Here is a 26749-nt window from a genome sequence, read left to right as displayed (position 1 = left end):
CCACTGCAGCCAGATCCAACCTTCCAATATCAGAGAAATCTGTCATCTTCTTCCTTTCAATACTGCTAAACAACGAATCACCTCCTTAGTCCTTTCTAGATCTGACTGTTGTGCCAGTCTCCTCTATGGCCTTCACAACTATGCTGCTTTTTCACCTCTGGACAAAGTCCTCATCTTTGTGGTCCACGCACTTTTCAACCTTTCTCGCTTTACCGCTACCTCCTCTGCCCATCACCAGATTGGCTGGTTGTCTATGAAACAAAGAGCTAAGTATAAACTTTGTCTCATCTTCAAAACGATCCATGGACTTGCCCCACACCATCTCACTCCCTACCCGCCCCCCTTGCTTGTTGCAATCATCACTGGCTCACCCCTTCCCACTACTCAAGCGCCCATGCATCCCCTCTCATTTCTGCTCTTTCTCCTCGCTCCCCCACTCTGGAATGCTCTTCCTCTCCCTCTCGGTACTACTCCAAATCTACCACTATTTAAATCCAACCTCAAAGGACAACTCTTTTCTGAAGAGCCGGTTTCCTAGCACCCTACACTACTGCATCACCCTGCTTCCCTCTCTACCTATCCTCACGGACAACCGTACATAACCTTTCCGTCACCTCTCCATCCTTTATTCAGCCCTTCCTGCACCATCCCGTACCTATGTTATTCTGTCCAGTCCTCATCTCTGGTTCATGTTTCCACTTTCCTCTCTAATATCTGGTCTTCAAGTCCCATAATCTCACCACAATGTCAAGGACCCATGTCCTCTGCACTGTTTTCAATGTTACATTTTGTACGTGTTGTTGTGCCAAAAATGCATTGCTTGCCTGTGATTCCTATAAGTAAAGAAATAAAATAAATAAATAGAATGTTTCAAGCCGATGCATCTCAGACTGCATGATCCCACCGGATATGGAAGGACAAAGGTCAGGACAACTCCCTCCATGAGCTCTCTGACCATCCCTGCACTATGGCGATAGGGAGGTTAACATCAGCAGTGGGAGGAGTAGGTAGTGCTAGTGCAGGTGAAGGAAATGGAGGCATCATTCCTGCCCTTCAGTGGAGCAATGATTGTCCTGGACAGCGGGGAAGATCTTGTTAATCAGAGGGTCAGGAAAATGTTCATTTTTATAACAGTGGGGAAAAAGACGTGCTCCTTCACGAGCAATACCCGGTATTGGAGACAAAGAAATTGACAGATCCATGATTTATGGAAGAAAACATTTATTGGTTACAATATTTTTCATTGTTAACATTTCCTGTTGGACCCAACTACAAACGTCATAACACACAGCATACAAGAAAGGTCCAACACACTCCAGTGGAGAAGCTTTCACTCTGTGGAAGGGAGAGAACCCCCAGAGGGGCCAAAGTAGCATAGAAATAAGCCAATGGATACGAGGGAAGAATAACTTGATGACCATTGCATCTTCTGAAAATATCTGAAGTAAATGCCTGCTGAGATTAGATGGCAGTTTTGATATTGATATTTTATTTCTATCGCGCTCGTACACAAGTGTTTCAGAGTTCAGGCTTGATACCCACCCAATTTCTTACCCCTTTCTGGTCGACCACCTGGATGTGTGTTAGGCTCCCACTCCAAATCTACCATTGGCTTTTCTCTGTGACGGAGTGGAGGCTATGGATGTTGGAGGTAAGAGGGTCATAAATCTCCACATGCATCCTTAGCATTCCTCTGTCCTCCCCCCTACTTGTTTGGGCAATGTACACAATAGTCTGAACACCTCTTCCAATCAGGCAATGCTCCCACCTTGGTGTCTCACTTCTGCAACACCCAACCCAAGTGGCATTCCTGTAGTAGAATGTCCTAGCACAACTGTTCATGGGTACATGCTGTTCTTTCTTTTTTCTTTCAGCTTCCACAGTGTGTGTAACATATTTATTCAGGGGGCATTGCTTCATACTCTTCACCAGAAAACAAGGTTGAAGTGTAAGGTCGGTGAAAGTTGGCAGGAGGATGGGCTGTCCGGGGAAGAGAATCCTTATTAATGATGTTCTCCTTGTGGTCTTGTACACCTGTAGCATAGCCAGTAAATATTAGCCTAAGATGTTTTACATGTGGTCTTGACATCAAAACATTAGATGAGGCCATGCATTAACTGAGCCAATAAAGATGAGGGATCAATGTTTAAATCAGCTCCTCTGGCTGTCACAGAGTTGGTTCCAGTCTTTGGGACTCTGTTTTCTATAGTGGGCTGGCTCATCATGGACGAGGGATATGGAGGTGTTTAGAAATGTAAGGGTGGGTTGGTGAGGCAGTGTCACTGGGCCATTCCGTGGCTATTTACTTAGAATACTGGAAGGACACAATCCACCTGCCCTCAGCACAACTAATGGTCTCACCTCACTCAGTGGGCATGCCATCAGTCCAGGGACTACAGGGAATATTTGGTGACGGTCTTGAGGTGCAAGTGGTATCCCCGTGAAGTGAATGTCTTTGTGAGGATTCATGGCCTACTTTGACCTTCAGAGGCAGCACCTAGCAGGTATCCATTGAAGAAGCAGGTTGTGTTCACAGGCAGCCGCTAGCAGTGTTTTTCCATCACTATACTTCAGGGTGATCCATTGGAGAAGGTGATGCATGATGCTATGTGGCCATCAGACCTTCATTGCGACGTTTCTCCACCCTCAGCAGATGGTTGTACAAAGACTGGACATACGTGAAGACACACATGGGATCAGGCCTGGGTCCCATTACCATCATGTCGTCCACCTCCACCAATGGGGTGCAGTCAGCCTTGTGCCTAGAAGGAAAGTAGCAACATTAGAGTTGGTCAGCATCAGCCCTTCGCTGCGCCAATGCCCATCAGAAGGAGCCCACTGCAGTGCAAGCACCACCAACTACTATCAGAAGTAGCACGCTGCTCTCCAAAACTACCAACTCCTTTCTTGAAGCAGTATCTGCAATTCCACCACTACCAATGTCTGTCCTATCAGAAACCACACTCTGCTGTGCTACAAGACCTGTCCGGAAGAAGCTCTATACTGAACTAACATTACCAACTGCTGTTAGAAGCAACACTATGCACTGACACCATTATCAACTCCTGACCCATCGGAACCCTCTCTTCTGTACGAAAAGGTCCAATGCATTTTGCAGCAGCATCATACAGCACCAACGTTATTAAATGCTGTCCTCTCAGAAGCAGCACCTGCATCAACTACTGTCCTATCAGGAGAAGCGCTGTGTGGTGCCAACACTACCAACTTCTACCAGAAGCAGCTTGTTGCAAAGACAGCACTACCAACCAGTGTCCTTTGAGAAGCTGCATTCTGCTATAGCAACACAATCAACTGCTGCCAGAAGCAACAATCGGCAGCGCTTTCACTACCAACTGGGTTACCTAAAGGTGCAAAGGATTACATTATGATGTAACATATGGTACAATTGCACCCTAGACTGCTAGAAGGCATAGGACCAACACTACGAAATGTCCTCTTAGGAGCATCACTTTGCTACACCTACACTATCAATGGTTGTCTCTACCCGGAGGTAGAGAGTATCAAATACCAGAGTATCAAAAGACACAAAGTTACATCCAAACATTATCCATTTGGGCGGGAGTAAGACTATCAAATGCAAGCCTACCAGATGGTGGCAAAAACCACAGACAACCAAGCGCTGTACTTTTTAGACGCTAGAGGCAAAAGTCCTATCAAAAAGTACAGACAATTCTCCTCTGTTCTACTCCTGAGAAGAGACATGCAGCTGCAGCTCGATCACAAAGTTAGGAATCCATCCAACCCGAATACATGGACCTCCAATCTCTATTCTGTCAAAAGCCAATGATAACCAAAGCCTGCCCTATCAGAAGATACAGACAACTAAACCTGGCCTATGAGAAGGTCTTTACTGGCAGGAGGAGGTCTTGTGACAGGTAAATGGCACTTGGGAATGGCAGTTCTTACCTGCAATGAGTTTCCTAAATGCTCCAATATTTAGTACAAGCAGACATTGTTATTCATACGACACTTGTTATGTTGTTATCAGAGACTAACTCAAATTAGAAAGGTTGTTGTTGTAGAGAACATTCTCTGTCATGAAAGGAGATATTAGGGGTGTTTCTTGCTATCAGGTTGGCTACAATTCATTGCAAGAGAATCACTAGGGGGGAATGTCGTTATTTGGTGAGTTCATAATTATATTTCAAGTGGCCCGTCAAATGCTAGACTGATCATTCCTAAGCAGCTGTTTCCATTGCTTACTCTAAAGGAGACTTTGGAGACTAAGGGCTCTGACGTGGGTACTCTTATGGCACCAGCATTGTTCAGACGAGGACATGGTTTGATAAAATGTGCTTTAGAAGTGGTCTTCTATGGGTCCACATTCGATCCTGGTGATGTAGCTGTGGAAAAGACTTCTGTGGGGCCTTAAAAAGCAGAGGGGAGATGCTGCAGAGCAAAGCCACGAGGAGATGAAGGGTTTGGATCATGTGCACATGGCTGTGCTGAAAAGAGAGCACAAGAAAACAGGCCTTCTGCTGCTAAGTTTCATTGCTGGCACAGCATTACACCAGACAGGCAAACAGCTCCAACACTCATTCATATCCTGCTGTTCAAACAGTTCCTTAGCTGGTGCTCTAAAATTAGAGCAGCAGAACAGAGTGTCACCCAACATCACCAAGGGACTGCACCGCGCTCACACTGTACTCTATATAAAGTTGCTTGTACTTGTACAGTACACTTTTGCTTTCTAACTAGGTTTATGTTCTAGAAAAACCTTACTTCCAAACAAATATGAAGGGTAGAAATGTTGCATTGCTGCGAGGTAGGATGATTGAGGCTGCTATTTCCAAATGACCTTAAATATAGGTTGCGGAACTTGGGTGGCTGCGATGTATTCACCTTTAAACCAGGCGTGTGCAGCGGACTGGTGCTATAAAAAGCATGATGTTCACTTCTTTGCCTGACTAGAGAGGGGGAAAATTAGGTTTGCAGCCTTAAAGGGTAATTCGCAGAAAGATTGAAAATCTGGGAAGGTGACTCGCGCTCAGGGGTATAATTGGTTCAGAATTGAAAATGGATCTGGATTCAAATATACAAAACAAGTGTTTCTATAATAGGAGGAATGTATTCCATGTTGTGGACAGCCGACATGTGTTTCGACCACCTGGTCGTTCTCAAGCCCTATTTCCAAAGCATATGATTCAATCTCCTGGAAGGACTGTCTAGTCCTAAACGGGTAAGAATTGCCTTGGGCTAATTAGTTCAAAAATGGATTGCAAGTGACACCTGGTTAATGTCAACTCATCTGAGACCAGGTTGAAAACTCACAGTCGCATTGGATAGTGAACGTTTGAATCAAATACAGTTATGTTGGACAGTGGCTTGAGACTCCAAATCAATGCGAAGTTGGATCTACATCATTCTATAATACCTGTAATAGGTGAAAATTGAGATATGGGATCACTCCCCGGAGCAGTATTGGTGCAAACGTAGTCCTTCCCAGATTTTCAATCATTTGCTTATAATATTTCAAACCCCAGTGGGTAGGTTTGTGGGAATAGTGTGTTCGCTGCCGGCCAAGAGCATTGAGAGTTCTCAAATCTAGAGTGGTCACTTGCGCACAGTAAACATATTGAACCTACTAATTCCAATTATTTGTCTGTAATTCACAGAAAGACCTTGCTATAATGATTCTCAAGAAATGGGGTTAACTTAAACAAACACTACCTAAAGAGAGTGCTGCTTTCTTAGGACATAAGGTTCTCCAGTTGCAAGAGAACTTGTATTTGAGTTCAATGGATGTCAATAAAGTTTTGTCTGAAGGATTAATCTTTGAGACAGGGGAAGAATGGGGAAAACTAAAGTATTTTCATAATTGTCCCTTGCCTTACTTATGTCTTCTGGATTCTTTTATCTGATGGTGATGAACAAATAGTCTTCTTGGGAGTATTTCTGGCTATCCCGTCAGCAGAATATTAAGGATTCTTAGTGGATCGTCTGGTGGGTCTTCCCCAAAAGCTCATCTGGAGTATATAACCAATAGTGGTCAGTGATCCATAGATATTGGCAGGTGTTACACCACCACAGCTGGAAAGGCATTTCTTCAGGTGGCTTACATAATGAGGGCGGCTGGATATGAGGGTTTTGGACCGGCCGCCTAACTCCTGGAACACTTTTTCCTTCCAGGGTCCTGTATTGATGGCCAGTCTTCCCCCCTCTGAGTTTTCACCTCACAGAAAGCTCATTCTATGGGGTATTACCATAAGCCTCCTACAGGAACCTGGCTCACCCTTGGCTCCTCAGATACCTCATCAACACCTTGCCAAATGCTTGTACCTCCTTCTGCCACTCTCAAACATGCTGTAAGCATGGGGGTGAATGTCCCTCTCTGCTCTTTCTCCAAACAGCACAGAATCTCAAAGCTCCTTCTTTCTCACACATCCTCCTCGGAGTGTGTTTCCCTCGTGCTTCTTTGCCCCTTTCCCCATTCCTCCTTCTCTGTGCCTCTTTTCACCACCTCCTCCTCCTCATTCTCAGGTATTATTTCCTCCTCCAGCTCCTCCTTTTACCACCATCCTACGCTGCTCCAACAATCTCCTTTTTCTCCAACTGTTACCAAACTCTCTTTCCTCTCCTTTAAACTTCCACACCTATACTCCTTTTGGGCTTCCTTAGTCATGCCCCTGTCACCTCCCCCTGGGCAAGGCATCCTGTGAGGGTCTGCAAATGTGAGTGGTTTCTTGTGCCAGTGCAGGATTGACCGGATCTTAACAAGCCTTTTACATGGGATGTATTTGTTTGAAGAATGCAGGTCTCTTCCATTCTATGGACTGAGGCTATGAGAAGCAGGACAGCCATGTTGGATTCTTCCCTCTGATACTCCGATATGCTTAGAAGCTTTGGAGCTTTGCGCTGAGTGGGCAGTGTCTGTTGTAAACTTCTCTGCTTGAATCCCAGCAAGCGATGTGGTTGACCTTTGTGAATCACACTTTGAGAAAATTAAATCTTTGTAAGTGAGTGTTACAGGGCCCATGGAGCTCATATTACCAGCAATGCTTTCTTGAAGTGCCACATGTTTTGGTGTAGCTAATATGGCGAGATCCTGTCCCAGGTGTTCAGAAAGTGACGAGGGGATCCCACCACACCACTTCCGTGCACTGCATCATGGAATCGGTGGTGGCATCTGGCCCCTGCACCATGATCACGTTTCCCTACTCCCCTGTGGTCAAGTTGTGGACATTGTGATAAATCTCCACTTTCCTCTGTGTCCCAACTCCATTTTAGACTCACGTGTTTCGGCTGGTGAACTGGGGACTCAGATTCTTCCTAGAGTTTGAGGGCCATTCCCAATCTCTTATGACTGTTCCCAGTCCTGCAGCTTCGATAGTCCAGGGAGGGATCTCGCTTTCCTCTTCCATTAACAAACATTGTGCGGCCTTTCCTTGGATTGTTTGAAACAACCAGTCCGAGACTGCTCCTAGAATGAACCCCTCAAGTAAATTCCAGAACCATCTTTCCAAAGGTGTAGTAATACCATGAGGGATTTTTCAGGTGAAATCACTGTTGTCTCTTTGCTGCAGTGAAGCCCGGTGGCTTGGGCCGTGGGTCTTAGATATAAAATAGTCTTTAGGGTGATGTCAGGAATCACTTGTGATCTTCCTAGGGGCCCCCTGGTTTTCATTTCAGCAGTTTGGCTCACTGGTTTCTTAATGTTGTTCTTGATAATAGTGGGCAGATACAGTTGAACCCTCTGGAATCCTGTAGCCACCTGGATAGCTACTTCTAGGTAAAGACGATGGAGCCATTGCACTAGCTTTTGCAATTCAGGAGGACGAAAAGTCAAGAAGTGTTCCATAGCTAGATGATCTTTGATTTTTGGCATAGTAAGGCTGCTAGAGACTTTTCAGACTGAGAGAAATAAGATAAAATAGCTTTCAAGGGGTTACCTGAAAAAGCATTTTCATATGCAAGCATTGCTGATGATTTTCCTGGTTATGACCTAGGTACTCCAAGGTGCCATCCCTCAAGGCTTTGTACTTAGTCTGTCCATTGCTTAAAACTCTAGAGGCTGCCTGTCAGTTGCGGTGCCACATATTGTGGCTGGCAGGCCTTCTTCCACCAGGCTGCCACCATGATTACGTCAAATGTTTTAAAGAATGCTTCCGTCTGTTCTCTGGCCACAAACTTCTGCAAGGAGTTCATTAGAAATGTGCCCCCTGTTGATTAATTTAGTGGGCACAGTACTGCCAGCTTCCTTGTCATAAACGTCTACAAGATGCTCTCCAGAGACATTGATATGGTAGGCTCTGCTGGGGCACCCTCTGGAAAGTGGAGGGCTCTGCCGCTTTCATATTCTGGTTGGTTGGAAACTTCCAGACTGATCTTCTGGCTCTCCAGGTCTTTTCTTTGGGTTCAAAGGAAGCTCCCCCTGAATATCAAGATCACACTCTGAACTGGATCCACTGCTCCTCGTCACTGTTGCTGGCTTTGTCTGGTCGGCACATTTATGGGTTTTGAGGAACCTGAATAAACAAAGGCAGGAATCGCATTTACATGTGTGAAAGGGACATCTCACCAAGGTATTGCCTTTCTCCAAGTTGGAAGTTTGGAGGAGTAATTCACTTTGCCATATTAAATAAACTTCTGAGGGATGCCAGTAATGGGACAAGTGTTAACCAAAGTAGAAGACAGTAGCTAATATAACCTCTACTCCTCTTTCCTCTGTGGCTGTCAGGGTTCTGATTAGTTTCCTGCTGCTTCTATATCTGATAATGTGGCTGACCCCAAGTCTAGACTGATTTTCTCACTTATGACACCAAATGTGATGAAGCAGAGCAGTGATAATCAAACTTGTGACACTAAAGGTTTGCAGCAAGACCTTATTATAATAGTTTTCAGGAAAGGAGCATACATTAAACTAACCCTACGGTGCTACGTTCTTAGCAGATAACGGATGGGGTTCTGTACCCAGAGGACCTTCTACCTCCAATTCCCAAAGTTCCCTTCCATCCATTGTCTTTTGGTTCACTCTGTGTTTCAGTGATTTTGCCAGAATGGTGAGTCTTCGGGAGACAGGGAAAGAAATGGGCGGATTAAACAGTCTTTCCACAAGTGTCTTTTTGGTACATTTCTTTTCAAAAGGACACCATAATCTAACACAAAACAACGTCTCTTGAAGGGAAAACCAAAAAAGGAAATGTTCCCTCTCCAATTAACAAAATGTAAATGTGTTTAAGTTTCTCTACGTCTCTCCGCAGCATCACTCACAGTCTCTGTTTTTTGTGGTTCTGTCAGTGATAAACATATGTGCTGTTCTCTGCAATATTTCTTGCTCTCCTGTTCACAGTTTGCTGGGACTTCTTAGGGGATTTTCTGGCGGGTCTTAGCGTCAAGCTCTTCTAGAGTATGCCTAATGACGGGTACTGGTTAATAGATATCTCCAGGCCTTAGACCACCACAGCTGGAAAGGTCTTTGTTCTGGTGGCTTATGCAAGGAGGGAGGCTGGGTTGGAGATATTAGGGCCTTGTTTCTCCCATGGCCATTCACTTGGGCCCCATATGTCCTCTGAAAGTTTTTCTTGCTACCTCAATCTATGCGTCTGCCTATAGGCTCTTCGCCTCTTCCTCTTTCAGGGCCCTGGCTCATGCAGGTCTCCTCAAATACCTTTCCATGGGCTTGTACCTCCTCCCCCACTCAGACATCCTGCAAATTTGGGGTGTGAGTGTCTCTCTCAGTTCTTCCTCCAAACTCCTTGCAATTTTACAGTTCCTTCTCTAACTACCTCCACCACAGATTGTAATCACTCCTCCTGCTCATCCTTTCACCCATTCCTCCTCCTCTTCATCCTACTCCTCCTTTTACCAAGTCCTAAGCTCATATTTCCTCTTTCTTTCATCACCTCCTCTAAACCTTTCGGAATTATACAAAAATGTCGCCCACATCACTGCGACTGTACCGTTACAGCGACCTTTTGCCGTTCCATAATTCCGACTTACTGTGATCACGACTATTTCAAATAAATGTACTTGTTCAGCATGTCTTTGTATGCGAGGCCATTGTATTTGAGGCCAATGCGATCAACTAGAGGGCTCCTGGTCCGGACCCTGTTCTGCCCAGGAGGGCTAAATTGTCACAAGACACAGTTAAAGGGGTCAGTGGATGACCACACTATTCTACCCATCACTTAGATGCACATTGGCCAAACAAACTTCCTTGGTCAAAAAAGAGATCATCAGAACCCTTCTTTGTTTCTAAAATTTGTCATTGCATTTCTGAAAACAATTATATAAATATGTCTATTGGCAGACACCACATAGAACAACAGTGTTATATTTGATGAGGCAAAATAAATTACAGTAGCTATATCTCCAAGATACATGACTTAGAGTGCAATGCACAAAATCTACAACATATATATCCTACTGTCATGGTTCTACAAGACAGAGGTCATAACAAATGAACAAGTGTAAACAACACAGATACAACACAGGTACACCTGTACTCACATGTATCTGTGTTGCTTACACTTGTTTTCTTTCTTCGGCCTCCTCCAAACTCCCACACCCATACTGCTTTTGGGCTTCCTTATATATGCCACAATCCCCTGCTCTTAGGGCTGGCCTCCTGCTGAGGGTCTGCACATGTGAGTGATTTCTTTTGTTGGTGTGTGGGATAACCTGGGTCTTCACACGCCTTTTACTTCAAGTGTATTTGAAGAACATGGGTCTCCTATGTTTCCTGGACCAAGGCTACAAGAGCCAGTCAGCCGCAATGAATTCTCTCAGATAATGACACATGTATGAAATCCATGGAGCCATGCATGGAGCGGGCAAAGCCAACGCTGTTCTGGTGGTAGGTTCATCTGGGAATAACTTGTCTTTTTGAACCCTGGAAAGCAGCATTATTTGTGAATTACACTTGGCTTGAGAAAAAGAAAAATATTTCTCCACTGTGTGGTCTAAATTATAGGGCCTGCAGAGCTTGTACTACCAGCAACGCATCCTTCTACACGCTGGGCATTCTTTAAAGGGCCAGGTGTCTTGTGGTAGCGAATGTGGAAAGCTCCTGCTTGCCAAACCCAAACCCATCAGCCTTGCATCATAGAGCAGGTGTTGGCATCTGGATCCGGAAGTCACCTTTTCTCACCTGTATCAGGCAGAGGACATCATCACGAACAGATTGCATTTCCAATGTAGAAACATGAAAACTTTCTGAAGTACATCTAGGTCATATCCTATCAAAGTGGTACGCCTGGCTCCTTATGTATGTCTTACTACATTGATCGAGTGGATTTCCTGTGGGCTCCTGTGGTGCCTTGCTAAGTGCCCCGATGCTTTTTGGGAAGTTGAGAAGATTCCCAATAAAAAGCCATCTTCATTGTTGAGATGGACACCAAATGGGCAGGTGTATATGTAGGTGGTCACTCAGGAGCATTTTTGGTGGGGGGGTGCATGATCCATATTCTACAATCCACTGGGCTTTCGGTTCAAAGCATCATCCTGAAACTACCAGAGATACTTTCATCGAGATTAATGTGTAACCTATTAATTACTTAGTTATTTTATACCGAAAAGAACGGAGGTGTGTGCATCACGTACAGGCGGCTGTGCTAAAAAGAACACAGAAAATAGGCCTTCACATGATACGCGCTGGCACTGGGGCACTGCATTCCACCAGTCATCCACACAGTGCCAACACTATAAAGTTATAAAAGAAAGAAATTAATATCCGAATGTAAAGAAATTAATACCCTAATGTTCACACAGTTCCTCAGCAAGTGCTCTTAAATTGTAGCATCAGCAAAGTGTGCCGCCTATTCTCAACCACAGAGTCCATTCCACTCATGCTCTACTCTGTATAAAGTGGCTCATATTTGTACAGTACACATTTGCTTCCTGGTTAGTTTCACGCTCTAGAAAATGCATACTTACATACATGTTTGGGGCCTAATGTTACCATGCTGGGAGGCAAAATGATCAATACGGTTATTCCCAATAGACCTTTATTATAGTTTGCAGAACTTGGATGACTGTGATTTGTTTACCTTTTGACAGACTGTGTGCAGAGGACTAGTGTCACAGAAAATATCATACTCAGTACAAAGTGTCAATTTCCAATGTATAAACTCAAAAACCTAACTAAGTATTTATAACCTAAGCTCTATAAGAATGGAAAGCCTTTGTCTTGCCAGCTCAATTTTTTAAACACTTAAAGGGCGTGTTTATATAGAGGGGTCGATCACGAGAATCTTCATAGCGTGCACATCATCCGTAGCCTACACCTCTCTGGGACGAAGGTTCAAGGCATTGAGACCCATTATGACTTTGCCGTATCCGGCTGGTAAATCCACCAGCCTAACGGCAAATGGTAATACCGTTACCGGCACTCGGTCCGGCAGTACTACCGCTGGATTACGAGTGCTGGCGACGGTTGCAAATCACCATTCCATGGAGTCCCATTGGACTTTATGGGGGGATTCGCTGGTAATACCTGTGCCATTAACACTGTCTATATCTTGGCAGTAAGGTGCCCGTTTTAGCTCCAGCACTTATCTGGAGGTAAATCAGGCACCACACAGGCTAACATTTAGTTGGACGGTGCAGAAACGTGCCGGTATACGGTAATACTGCCACGTTAATTATGTACTGGCCAACTCATAAGGAAGGCCACTGTCATTAAACCACCACAGGTAGCCACTTAGGAATGAATTGGGACACCATTTTTAGGAACCCGTCCAGCTAGTATAAAACCACTAGCTCAAAGTTCCAGCCATTGTTGTGGTGAGCCTGAGTAACCCCTGTGTGCCAAAGTTCCGACATTAGGAGAGTTTGTTACATAGATAGTTTCTCATTACTACAGGAATTTATCATGAATAAGTGACTTGATTTTTATTCAGGGAGTTCACTGCTCTTATTTGAGTTTATATGTACAAAGGGAGTTAATAATTATTTGGAGAGTTAATGTTTTCTGGCATCCCTACATGTAAGCAGTATATCAATCACTTGTGTGTCCTAAAGACAGGCAAATACTCAGAACAAAAAGTATAGGGAGTACAAAAAATACAACAACAAAGAATGGGAATTAGCCGACACACAGCCTATCCATGGTGTCCACCCACAGAGCTCCAGGGTTACATTTGATAAGTGGTACCAGCAGCACTGCTGTAGGACAGAAGCCACCTAGTATTACTGCCTGATCTGAAGTGGAACTTTAATGTAAACAAATCTTATTTTAATTTCTATGAATGACTAGGATTTAAACTTAACATACATTTTTACTTGCCTAAATATTACTCACATCGGAAATGGGAGTTTACTCAGTAAAAGACATTTGACTAAAATACTGAAATCATACTCCTACTTCAAAATCATAACTGGATCCATGATTACTAGGAAAGTGTACTACAATTTACTGCGTTAATCATCATCAGTTATATTTATTACACACGTTTTATGTTATTAGTTGGTTGTCTTTATTAGTGGACTTTTTTGATTTAATGGTATTGGAGTACTAGGTCACCATTAAATGAGTTGCTTGTAATTAGGCTTATCTTTGGTAACTGAGGGAGTTTGCTATTGTGGAGATTCATTGGTGTCCGGGAAGTTTATCATTTTTAGGCACATTTTATGTTATAGTGGGTGTTCACTTTTATTGGTGAAGTTTATGTTGGTTTTGATAGTTTCAAGGTTTTAGGGTTCAATACCCTTAGCACAGGATTTTATCTATGTCAGGGAGTTTCTTAGTATTTGGGGACTTTCTCATTAAAAGCCATGGTGTATATAATTTAGGTTTGTTATTTGAGCAGTTTATAGTTCTTAAGGAAGTTTACCATTAGAGAAAAGTCTATTTATTCATGGATTTTCACATTATATGGGGTTTTATTGTTATTAGGCATGGTTATGTTCCCCCAAGAGAGTTTATTATTAGAAATATCTGTTGTCATTATGGCAATACATTTATTTGGGAGTTTATTTTCATTAAATGGGTATTGTTATTTGGAGAGTTTATACTTAGAGTGTATACAAATTAAGATCATTTTTATAATATAAGATATTTCATGATATTAATTTGAGTAATTTATATTTATTAGAAAAGTTACTCAATTGTATGAGAAAGACTATCAATATTAGTGGAGAGCTCCCCATGGGATCTCTTTGAGATAGCCCTATGAAGCAGCAGCATAGATGTTGGCCTTCCCTCGTCAGTTCTAAGTAGTCTACTGAGTGTTAATGGTTTAACTGCAGCTGTAAATGGACTGGTGGTGTAATAAAAATGTCTTAACCAAACGTGTGTTAAGCGACTTGATTTACATTTGTTTTTTTAAGTTAAATCCTGTTAAAAGCAAGCGTTGACAAAGACAACAGCTTTGGCTTGTGCATAGGTATTAGAAAGTCATTTGGCCACCAAATTTATTGTTTCCAACGCTTGCACTGCAATAGCGTTAACGAATTCTACCAGAAAGTTAGATGGTATGGTGAGTGCAAAATTGAGAAGAGGGAAATTTATATTTTTCTAGGGATAGATATTATTACAAAAGGTTTGTTTTTTTAGGTATTCTTTTGTACCCTAAGTTTTTTAACTGAGTTGTTCTTAAATATAGTGTGTGGCATCTGAGAGTTAGTTTAGCAGGGGATTTTGATACAGTACGGTCTTCAAAAGTGAATTTCGTCTCACTGCAATAGAAGGATTGCTCAAAGCAATTGAGCATCTTCAAAGGAATCGGAAAAGATTTGGATGCTCTGTTTTCACATGAAGCTTTAAATTCCCTGCATCAATAAAGACTCTGGTGCCTATGGTAAAAAGGCCTGCTCCTTGATGTCCTAGTAATGGTTTTATGGAATATGTCTTTCATGTAATGAGAATTTCACCAATCAAATGTCAGCGCTACTACAATACTGTGGAACAGGGCTTCTTAGGGTGGGGTGTTTCTATGAGCAGAGAATGCTTCGGAGTATCTAAATGAGAGAGCTTTCATAGGTTTCCTACGACACACTGACCATTAGTTCACTACACACTATTGACAGCATGCAGGGGGAGAATGATCAATTGTAAGTGTGGACGCAGCACAGGGCAAGCAGGTTTGAGCAATGCAATTGTGGGGAAAAAAGGCACTAGAAAGCATGCTGACCTGACAGCAACCTGGGACATTTCCAAAGACTCTGGGGTAGAACAGAGAATGTTCAGATTGAGGTAGTTGGGCCATGTCAAGCTGCAGGATGGAATCTGCAGCATTCCCATCCAACAGGACAATATGCAGAAAGCGGTGCTCCTCCTCTCGCCTGTTGCATCCAAAGCTTGGCCAGGCAAAGAATGGTCTTCTCTGCTGGTTTAGACTACCACATAACCCACACAGTAATTGATGTGCCTCAACTAAAGAGATTTTTGGTATTATCCAATCCGTTTATCACATTGCATCCAATCTTGCTTTCTACCATCAGAGGATATGTTTATGGGCACTTTCTCTGCCTGTTGTGTCCTATCACTTTCTTTGCACTTGGAGACGGTGCAGAGCCACCTATTGGCTCTTTTAACCCATTATACTCTGCTGCTCCTACTACCAGAAATGTCATGAATGGAAGAATGTACCTTCTTGGCATTTACTCTTTTCTCTGTGCTTTATTTTATGCTCACATGATCATTCTAGAGTATTCTCCCAGGTAGGGCGATCTCCAATGCTACAGTCTCGCTTAACCAAGACACTGTGTCAAGAAGTAAACTGCACAAGAGGGCATGTGGTGTCATCCTGAACAACCATTCCACAGAAGAATATCTGAATTCAAAACTAGCTACTGCAGGTGGGGGACCCTACCCAAGAAGGGATCTACTTCTTTTCCAAGATGTTTGTAGGTGGGTGCTTTCCAGCCCATGGCATGATGCCAATGCTTCTTCCTGGAAAGCAGGTTGTTAGACTATACCTGACGGTGCTCAAAGTCTCCCGCTGGTACATGAGCTGGTGAGAGACACTGGCATCTTTCTTATCTGATTAGAAGAATGAGACATTACAGACCAAATGTTGATCTGGGATGGTCATATTCCCTTAATCTCTGATATAGTTACTCTTCCTGTGCATTTATTGTGCTTGGTGGTATGAGGGTGTGCGAATACAACATTCATACCGCATATGCCTTGGTCTTGCAGCAATCTTGTAAACTAGTGCCAGGTAGAAAGCTATTGTTGCCATGAAGGTTATAGGATACTCTCCTTAAGACTTTTTTCTTTTGGGAACAGGGGTATCAATGTCCCAGGGTGCTACAGTGCAGTAGCCATCTTTAGGGAAGCAGACACTTGCCAATGCAAAAAAAGTAATCTCACCCGTTCCGATGGGGTCTCTCCCTCTTTCATGTTGATGTGTTGCAGTGAGGTGGGAGAAAAAAAGGATTTGTAGGGGAAGGGTGGGGGTTTCTGGTTGGAGGATGCATGTGGAATAGTTTGGGCAGGGGGGTTCCGGAGGGGAGAGATTCACTGCTTCTTTGTCTTCACCAGCCCCATCTGCACCAGGCTGCGATACAACTCCTGAATATATGTGTAGACACATTTGGAGTCTGGCACACGCATGCGAACCATGTCGTCCACCTCCAGGAGCTGGGCACAGTCTGCACACTTCCTGGGGAGGCCCGTAGCCCATGACCAGCAAAGGAGAGAAATAAAAACAAGGATATCGAGGGGAAAAGGAAGTGAAGGGAAGGGGTCAAAGAGTGGAGGTGAAGAGTTAGTTTTGATATCCGCTCAAATGCTTTCAGCACTTGGTTAGGTTGAAGTTGAGACTTTAGGTGTGTGTGTTAGAAAGAAAGAGCAGTGATGTGCGTTTGTGAGAGAGTGAAAGAGAAATGGAAAGTATACAGCAAGGAAGACAGATATATAGGTCTGACTTCTACAAACTATTGAACATATGCACCTCCTGCTCACAGGAATCTGCATCCCAACATCGTTCACCAATCCTCTGTTCATCTGTGTCAGACTTACCTGAGCACACACTCCCACTCCTAGGATACCCCCTTCCTTGTGTACATTCCTGCTGTGCCATGAGCACACAACCATGGTACTCTCATACCTTAACACAAACTCTCGAGATACTCACCTTTCTAAGACAGCATTCGTACACCCAGGAAATTCACCCATACCCCAAAATACTTCCTCATTCCCCGAGTACATGCTACACTTCCACATAGTTCACCATCCTCTGCCTGGAGGGCGCCACCAGAATACTTTGAATTTTCTGCATAACCACCCACACCTCAAGAAGCCTTTGTCTTGTGTAGGCCACACCCCAACCCCACAATACTCACTCAGCGGTGGAGAAGGCTATCTCAAAGTTCTGCCTGCGGTTCTTGGGGTCCAGTGTGGCATAGTCAAATTCCTCGGGGAAGAATTTGTGCACCAGGGCGCAGAAGGCCATCCCACTGCTCCAACTAGATGAGAAGTTGTGAATGTCGACATGCTGCACAAGAAGGGGATTGGCATGAAAGGTGTTCATTAGGAGAAAGAGATGGAGAGAAGCACAAGAGAAAACAGAAAAATGGAAAAGAAAAGGTTAGAAGTATAGAAAATAAATAAAAAAGCAAGGAAATAAAGGAAGGTAGAAATAAATGAATACATAGTGAACACACATAGCTGTTGCTCACATGCTTCTCCCTCTGACCACCATCATTTCCCTTCACCCTTGCAAGTTACGGTGACGATTCACTACATGTTGTCACTGCTCACAAAGGGGCCAGGGAGGTGAGGCCGCTACCCGATAGTCCCCCTGGGGATGGTATAATTCGTGAGGATCTCATTGGGAGGGACTCACCCCTACCAACCCCTCTGTGGGTAGAAGGACAACCATCCATGGTATAGCCCTTATGAAAACATCTTAACCCCCCTCACACGCTAGCCTCTCCCCCTTCTGCTAACCTCTTTGAGGACAGTAGACCCATGTACTGTTGTAAAGTAGACTACCTCAAGGATCTGGAAAGTACTGAGACGAAGAAGAACATCAGGAACATAGGTGATCCAAGTATTGGGGCGAGTTGGAATACAGGAATAATGATGAGCAATACCAAGAAGGAACTGCTGTGGATAGACCTCTGTGGACGCACGGTTCCTTTTACACCATAAAAAGTAAAGACTGACTGCTTATCGATGAGACACAACCAACCAAGTCGAGAGACCATTAAGCCCGGGAAGTCCGAAAGGAGACACAGAGAAGGCCTGGACAAATTTGTGAGCAGTCTGCTCATGGAGCCAGGAGGACAACCGGACTCCTTTGCCCAAAGAGACCAAACGGTACTGGAAGGCTGGCAGATGGTGACACAAACCCAAGAGGCAAAGTCCTTACCTTAGATCTACGGCCAGACAGCAGATCTGCGAGGTGAAGGCACAGAGAGACAGATGCCCAGAATTCTCCTGGCCCACTGAGAAAGTAAATATTGTTTGGAACCTTGTGACCTGGGGAAGGGAGTCATTCCCCCGGTTCGTTGAGGCTAACAACAAACGCCAGGAGAAGGGAGGCATTCTCAGGGCCCACCAAGGAGATATTCTTTGGAAATTTGCCTTTAATCCAGGGGAAGGGAGACATTCTCCTGGGAGCAGAATAGGACTGCTTTATTCCTTAGTTTATGGTGTTATGGACAGAAATAAGGTTTTCTTGACACAGGACCGTGGACACTTTTACTTTGACAGACATCCTGACAGTCAGCTTAGATCTTTAGTCGAGGCAGGGAACCCCCTTTTAGGAACAGGGAGAGATAGGTTTTCTCTTGCTTTCTTCCTTCAGTAAAGGTTTGTGTGAAGTCCTTCTACTGCATCTTTACATGACTTATTTTTGCACACATAGGATGGATCAAAGTGATTTTATTGCAGCTACTATTGATGTGTTGCATAATTCAAGATGTCCAAAATGGTTCAGAGTTGTGGTGACAAGGGATCATATTATTGCTTGAACCACTTCTTAACTCAAAACTATTTCTGTTATGATTTTTGAGAACGAGCTATGAAATAGTCACGCGTTGTCCGTTGAAATGTCTACACACCATTTTCCTCTAATGCGATGGGCATGGAGCATTTGAAAGTATCTGTTCATTTTTAGTGACACAAAATCCTTGCTGGCCGGAAAAAGTAGCAGGAGGAGTAAATGAAAAGCTTCTTCCTTGAAGCTTGTACCACAAATTGGATCGAAGGTCTTCCAACCATAAAGGCTAAACAGACGAAAGTGCATATAATGGCTCCCTGGACTTGGGTAGCAGTGGCAGAGGACATGCTAAACTCTGGTGGGTCAGCATAGGGTACCCAAACAAAAGAAATCATAATACAGTAAATACTACATGAAAGGAATGTCCAAACAAGTATTTACTAAACACACCAAGAGCCATCCTGCAAGAAAAGAACACGGGAAAGGCAGACTGCATATGAAAATAATAGGCAGTCTGGCTAACTGGGTAGTGCAATTTTATTTAAATTTGTATAACGCGCCACTCACCCGTAGGTCTCAGGGCGCACATAAAAGAGACAAAGAATGGGTGAGAAGATCAGAACGGGGAGATTCCGTCATGCTATGTTAAAGAGGTGCATGAGGACTTCAAGACAGGCACTTTTAAAACGGGATAGAAACCACAAAATACAGTAGTTCCCTTTCACAGAATGGGTTGCCCCAGTTTCCATTTATTCCTTTCCTGCATTGCATCTAGTACTACTTTTGCCACTTCTGGTACATTTACTGGCTTCATCAATGCATCTCTTACAGCCCTAGAAATATAGTCCTTGTCTTGCTTTGCTCTTTAGATCAGTGCATGCTTGTCACTCAGAATTCCCTGGTGAAGTGGCGGCCCTAGTTTCCTCGTATGATCAATATCAAGCATATCCCTGCACAGGCCTGTCCTATGTTGCCTCGTCCGGCTTCACCTCTTTTCACCTATGTAGGACCCCTTTTGGGTTGGCCCTAAAACGTGTGTGGGTGGTACGAATGTGATGAATGACAGTCAGTAGCTGTGTGCTGTGCATGTTTCGTTCCCCTCCTAAGTGTATGCTGTTGGGTTACAAGTGCCTGCCATGTCTGCCATGCCATGTATATCAAAGCATGTGGGTTGCAATTCTGAAAGGGTGAAGCTGGAATTGCCACCTATGCATTATTAGCCCATAAGAAAATGAGTTAGCTAGAACCATGTAAGTAACATTTTTTTAAAAACCTTACAGTTGCTACCACTGCACCACGTGTTCTGTATATGCCCAAGCTAAACATTATTGGGCTACTGTAACAGAATATGTGAAGAGTTCCCCAGACAGACCCTTAAACCTCTTCAACTTGCCCAAAATAGAGCAGTCTAAATAGGACTGAGGAAAGTGGAACATATCACACAAGGTCAGAAAAAACTCCAGCGAACTCCCTCTGATGCATAGAATCGAGTCTGAAATCCTATGTATAACCAATAGAGCCATCCAGAACATCAGACCGAGGTATCTGACTAAGGAATATACATGGCACAACCAAGCTAGGAACCTTTGATTGACATGGTGTGGGTCACCATGTGCTCCAGATCCAAAAGGACATGCAAAGAAGGCAAAGGGTTAGTGCTATTTGGCCACAGACACTGGAATGGCCTTCCTAAACACCTTTGACACCAGGAAAACCACTGCAAGCTCAGGATGGCACAACAATGTTCCCAGTCTGCCTCTTCCCCGCCCCTCTGATGCCCATCATCTCCAAACCACATGTCTTGCCTCCTTATGCAGCAATTCCCCAGCTGTCTGATGTCAACTCACAAACCCTACACTCCAACCACCCTTTTACTGCTGTCCTGCGAGTTGGTCCTTATACAGGGCTTGGACTTAATAGCTTCTGTCTGAGTGGCTGGAAGGCCAGGTGTTCTTTCTGAGCCTGCTCAGTGACACGGATGCTTTGTGGTCATGAGTCTCAGATAGAAGAAGTATTTCAATAAATTAGCCGCCATTCTGGAATGCTCTTCTGTGTGGTGCTCCTGTCTTCACTCTTCCCCTCTTGCTGCAAGTGCTCTCCCTCTCGGAGTCCAGGCTGGTACTTACCCGACTAGTGTGTGTTCTATAAAGCCTTTTTGTTGAACTGGGGGGTTGGAAAAACAGGTTTGCCTGTATTCAGTGTTGTGTGGGTGTTTACCTCATAGTTTCCAATTGGCGTGTTGGCACAGGAGACTCTTTTACCAGGGTTGCAGCTGTAGGGAATCCACGAGTTCCCTTTTTCCTCAAGTCTCCCTATAGCGTGGAGAAGAAGTGCAGTTCACCTTGTGTGACTGGTTGCTGTACAGGGAAGAGTTGTCCTTCTCCTGGTAACCCTATGTGCTGTATGGGAGAGGTGTGAGCATCCCATAGCTGCTCTCTTCAATGTGGGGAAGGTACTGCTGATAGCTGATTAGGCTTGTCCGAAAGTCTTGCTTCCCTTGGCTAAGTAGTTGAGTTGCCCCGATTCACTCCGAGTTTCTCTTTACAAGAGAGGGGAATTGTCCTTTTTTTGTTTGGTCCTTCAAAATGGTCTGGAAACATGTCCTTGGTACATGTTCCTAAGAGTCCTTTTTAGAGCAGTTGGCTTTGAAGATCTAGTGACATCACTCCCAGGTCCCTGTGACGATGACTAAGAATTCCTTTCATCACAGTCCTTGTCAACTGCCCTTAGCAGTTTCTAGACAATTACCATAACTAAGTATCAGCAGTCACCGGGCTTGTCACTGATTGACTTTATCAAGACTGGGTCTTCAGGGACAGTGGCTGGGCTTACTTTGAATACTCAATACCGACCTCCCACACCCAGACCCTGTCAGTCTTTTTTACCCGGACCATGACCCAGTATTGGTTAGCCTAAACACTGATTTTCACCACACCTAGAAGCAATTTCATTTGCATGTGGTGATCTACAAAGCCCCAGTATAAGCAAATATACTGTAAAGATCCTTCTGTGGATATAATATGGAACACCAGATGGCATTCTAGTCTCACAGAAGAATTCAAGAAGAAAAGTGTTCAAGCAGAATTGATAGGAATAGCTTTCCCTACATCAGATTCTATAGATGAAAATCTTCACAGAACCTCTCCTACGTCCCATCATTGTGAATCCTCAATGTATCTCCCTAAGACTATGAAGCGGTTTGAAAGCAACAAAGGGTGATTTGTAAATAAAATAGGTAGAGGTCCTTCTGTTGAAACAGAACATTGAGGTGGACGCTCATCGGAGAAGGGCTAGCCTCAAAGGACTAGGAACCAAGCAGACGAATACCAAGAAAAGAAGAAAAAAAAAGGAAGAGAACACACTAAAAGTCATCAATATATGAAGCAAATAAAAAAGTAAAAATGTAAACAAAGTGAATTTTAATGTTCAAAAAGGGCCATGTTTGACAATCAAATAAAGTACAGGTAAGATCTATACCTTTCTAAAAGTGTGCCTAAAGCGTTTAATATTTACATGAATCTTTAACTGTTAAAGTAAGATGCCTTACAAAAATGTAAGCGCTTACAAGTCTGACCATGGGGAAGAAAATGATCGAATACATCAAAATAGTTTACTCTTAGAGGATACAAATATTTAGATTCAACATGTAGGTTAGGGGCAGCATAAAGACATTTGTTATGGTATGAAGGTGGGTTGAATCCCAGCATGCACTTGGGATTTAAACAAAGAAAAATGAAGCCCCCTGTATAAACTGGGTTAGAGGCAGTAATCCTGGTTGTCTGCTGTGTGTGGTTCTCCACCTGGCTGCACCCTGGCAGGCAGTGGGTTAGGTTAATCTCTTCCTTTTTTATGTTTGCAAGTGGCATCACTCCCAGCCGCCAGTTTCATTGGTCAGCTGAGGAAAGTGTGGTGTGGCATTTTTCTCTGTCGGAAGCAGAGCTGCACCCTGTGACATCATGCTGCCTGGGAGGGAGGAGGCTGACTGACAGGGAATTGTGACCTTTGAGATTGTAGTTTTTTGACAGTTGGGTCTGAATGGATTATGTTCTGTGGAAAGACGGAAGAGGGAGAAGTTGGAGATGTTGTTTTGATGAGGTGCCCCATAACTATATCCCTGGACTAGGAGTGTTTAGTGCTACACTCCAGGGGCTCCCCTTTGTCTTTGCTATTGGAGGGGAGCCCCCTACATATAACCGATAGGATGATTGTGCCAATTTTGTGTTACTCATTGAAGATCAGAACAGTACTTCAAGAGGTGGAATGATGTTGTGCTAGTCTGAGGATAGCCCCTGTGAGTTGTCTACTGTGATAGTATTATCCTAGTAGGAGGTGGCAAAGGGCTGGTGATGGGTGTTATTTCTACTATGCTACATTTACAGGATGGTTTTAGCAAACCTCTGTAGTGATGAGTTGGATCATTTATATAGGCTGTGGGAAGAATGTCTACTGATATGCCTAAAAATACTTCCTTCGCACTAAGAATCTGACATATTTTTGATCAAATGATGCAGACAGGATTAACATCTAGGTCTCTAAATGTCATAAAGGTTTTTCACAAGAAGCCATTTAACTTACACGGGTGTGATAAACGCCTCACTGTCCCTAACCTAACAGGATTTCCCTGCCTATCAATCTAAGACTTAAGGAAAACACTCTAATAAAAGTAAAGGAATCTGACCCTCACACTTATGCATACATCAAACTCATAATGACAATACAGGTTTAACAAAATAACAAGCATGCTTAAACATAAACTTGATAAGCATGTATCCTTGTAACCAGGGTCAGATCCCCTTTCCCAGGTTTAAAGCAGAATTTTCCAAATCAAAGTTCAAAATAAGAAAGTTCCTTTTAGTAGCCAAGTTCTGCTCTGAATATAACAACAACGTGGAAGAAGAGGTAAAAATAATCTATCCACGGAGGCAAGTGGCGTACAACCGAGGAGAAGCCCCTCTGCTCTGGGTTCCTTTCGCTGTCAGTCATCTATCAGCGCAAGCCAATGCCAAGCTGCACAACGTAGACTTGCCCACCTTATGCATCTGTCTATGCACAGATCTATTGGGAACTATCATGCCCTGAATACATGCTCCTTCCTCTACCAAGAGTCTTTGTGGTGCCCTCCTTCCCCCTTCTCAACTTTAAATCACAGTGCCATTTGGTCCTCTCTTCTATCTAGCCATCTAGCCTTCCCTCTCCCTTCTGTTCCCTCCCCTTCTCTTACCTCGTAGTCTCTGGTCTTGGCCTTGCACCACTCCAGTAGCATGTTCTTTACGCTGGAGGCTCCGAAGCTGGTGGATCGCTGCACCTTGATGCCCGGGGAAGCCCCGGATGCAGGGCTGAGAATATGAAAAAGAGAAAGTTTAGACTATGCCCAGAGCTCACTCTCACTACGTCTCCACCTCTCTTAATTATACTCGGTCTGTGGCTATGGAATATAAGCGTTGAAGCTCTTAGCTCAGCACTAGTCTCAAGCCCACGCTGTGGGTTTTAAGACAGTCCCATATATCCTACATTGTGAATGTCTTAGTAGGTTTTGTCTTTGGCATTTTCAACTTAAGGGCAACAGGGGTATGCACATTGTCATTTCAAACCAAATGTTGGCCTACTGTGGATTACAATGTATGGTTTCACTCATTGTTATCACTTTCAAGCATTTTCTGACTCAGGTTCTGGCTAAAATTGGGAATTTGGGAAAAGCTCATTAAAAAGGAACACATCCAAGTTGTGTAATCTCTTTTCAAGTAAATGTCCTTTGCTGGTTTTAAGGGGGCATGGTTGGGTGGTACTCCTTGTCTGGTGGTACATCTTGTGCCAGCCTTTCGGAGATCAGGCTATGATGCAACAATAGTATTCGGAACAAATATGTCTTGTTCTTGTGGTGCAAAAACCCCAGCGTTGGAGGTCACAGTGCCAACAGTATGCTCTTCCCAATGTCTCTCGGAGAGTAAGACTGAGAGGGCCCTAACACAACCCCCATCCTGGCCAGCCAGTCACTGAAGTCTTGTTCCCAGATAGAACTACGACAGAGAGAAAAGTGGGGCGTTCCTTACAGACAAAACACACGATTCTTAACAAAGACCAGACCAGAGGAATTCTCTAAACCAGGCCCAATATGACAGACAGAACTTTCCCCGATTATCCCCGAACCCACCCAAGAGACTGGCCAGTTCATAACTACCTTGCCCTGAAGAACCAGAATGTTCTCAATTGCATCTCCTGTGAAAAACCATGTTTGGCGTTCCAAAACCCAGAGTGGATTTGGGAATGCCTACAAGGCATTGAACTGTGGTGGACAGCGATCCCACCCACAGAGATCCCTTAAAGAACAGGTGTGGCGCCTTGAAGGGAAAACCCTAATACTTTCCCTCACAGAAATAGAGCTTCTAACGGAAAGAGCCACTCTCTACCTTCCATGCAGCTACATCACTTAATGCCAGAAATGCTTCTGTTCCCAAAGGAAAACAGTTTTTCCCAGTTTATTAGAGTCTTTTATGTTCCTCACAATGGCCTTCTAACTACCAAAATCCCAAATGTATCTATACTGCAGAAGGACATAGAGCAAGAAGTGGAGGAACTGAGCAGCAAACAAATAACAGCTTACACAGTGGAAACAGAGGGAAAGAAATCCAGACAGGTGGTAAGACTTTTAAAGACGTCTTTCCTCTGCCTTTGAGGAGAAAACTCCAGACCCGATCAGAGGGGGCTGGCAGGGTTTGCAGAGGCAAGAGGCTAGTAACAGTCCACAAGGTGGGAGGATGTTTTGCTGAGATTAGAAGTTTGGAGGAAAGGAAAGTATGACATGGTGTTTGTTTCTTGTTTTCCTTAACCCTAGCTGTACAGGTCTGCCAAGACTGCAGAACGATGAAAGGGAAGCCGATTGGTTGAGAGTGCAGGAACAATCACTTTGGAATGTTCAGAACAATTCTCAACTGCCTTTCATCAGAAACTTTTTAGAATCAGGTTGTGTATTTTGAGCTCCCCTCAAGTTAGGCTCAGAGAAACAAAGAATCTGAAGTAAATTGAATGCAGTTGAAGTAAGATGTTTTTAAAGTTACAGAAGGCAGTCCTGAGACTACAACAACTAGAATATTTCAAGTGAGAACACATCTTTTTGTGAGGAAAGCGAGAGGTTGTAAGAAAGAAAGAACTGTAAATATTTGTAAAATTGAGACTATCGACTGTCAGCAGTAATTTCACTAAAGTTATTCAATTTGAGGAAGCCAGCAGAAGCAAGCGTCAGTGTAAGGTGATTGTGCAGCGAGTTGGAGTTGTATTTACTGTGCGCTTCTCTTTTTTCTTTTAATACTGCTGCCCGCTTCTCCATTGCAGCACTGTGCTTCAGGACATATCACTTGGGTGCGCGTGCAGGGATGCAGGGTGGAGTCCAGATTTGTGCTTGTAGCGCGGGCCATGTGTGTTTTTGGATGTGCCTAGTGTCGCTGAGAAGAGCACAGGCAAGCGCAAACCTTTCCCTAGTTGTTCCAAAAAGGAAAACGAAAGGCTAGACCATCGTGGCGCATGCGTGCCTCACGCAGGCTCCTGGAAGGAGAAGCAATCGCTGGCTGGAAAAGGAATAACATAATTGCAATTTGTTATTCAACTGCAGATCCCGAGACCAGAGCCAGCCAGAGAAGCATCTGTCGTTTATTATTATTATTTTTTTCAATTCAACTTTATTGAAATTTTACAGTGTAATACAATGCTGCCCCTCAAGGAACATGAACAATACAAATCAACACTCTGCTGGCCGACAAAAACCTTACTCTTAACTGTCATTATATCCTGCCTTCCCCCCAAACTCCAAAGGCCCCTCAATCCACCACTTGGCCCGAGGAAAAAACACAGCTGTTGAGTTCCATGCCATCTGCCCCGCTTGTATACTAACGTCTTGCTCA

General features: G+C 43.9%; 1 protein-coding gene across 3 annotated transcripts in view; it reads right to left on the bottom strand.

The window, feature by feature from the left end:
* Window positions 1-1204: 1204 nt before the first annotated feature.
* The window catches only part of SMTNL1 (smoothelin like 1), a 117963-nt gene continuing 92418 nt past the window's right edge, over window positions 1205-26749 (bottom strand). Inside the window, exons 6-9 of one of the 3 annotated variants that reach the window (XR_011281840.1) lie at window positions 24076-24190; window positions 17251-17402; window positions 16277-16568; window positions 1205-2762 (exon numbers count right to left, since the gene is read on the bottom strand). Coding sequence is in view for 2 of the 3 variants with exons in the window: in XM_069629019.1 (XP_069485120.1) it covers window positions 2606-2762; window positions 17251-17402; window positions 24076-24190 (424 nt within the window). In the remaining variant the exon portion in view is untranslated. The remainder of the gene's footprint in view (window positions 2763-16276; window positions 16569-17250; window positions 17403-24075; window positions 24191-26749) is intronic. The other 2 variants (XM_069629019.1, XM_069629020.1) reach the window with 2 other exon arrangements.

Source organism: Ambystoma mexicanum, chromosome 12 (assembly GCF_040938575.1).
Source record: "Ambystoma mexicanum isolate Mex_15411 chromosome 12, UKY_AmexF1_1, whole genome shotgun sequence".
Taxonomy (NCBI): Eukaryota; Metazoa; Chordata; class Amphibia; order Caudata; family Ambystomatidae; genus Ambystoma; species Ambystoma mexicanum.
Note: the sequence above shows the minus strand (reverse complement) of the source record. Positions and strands in the feature narration are given on the sequence as shown.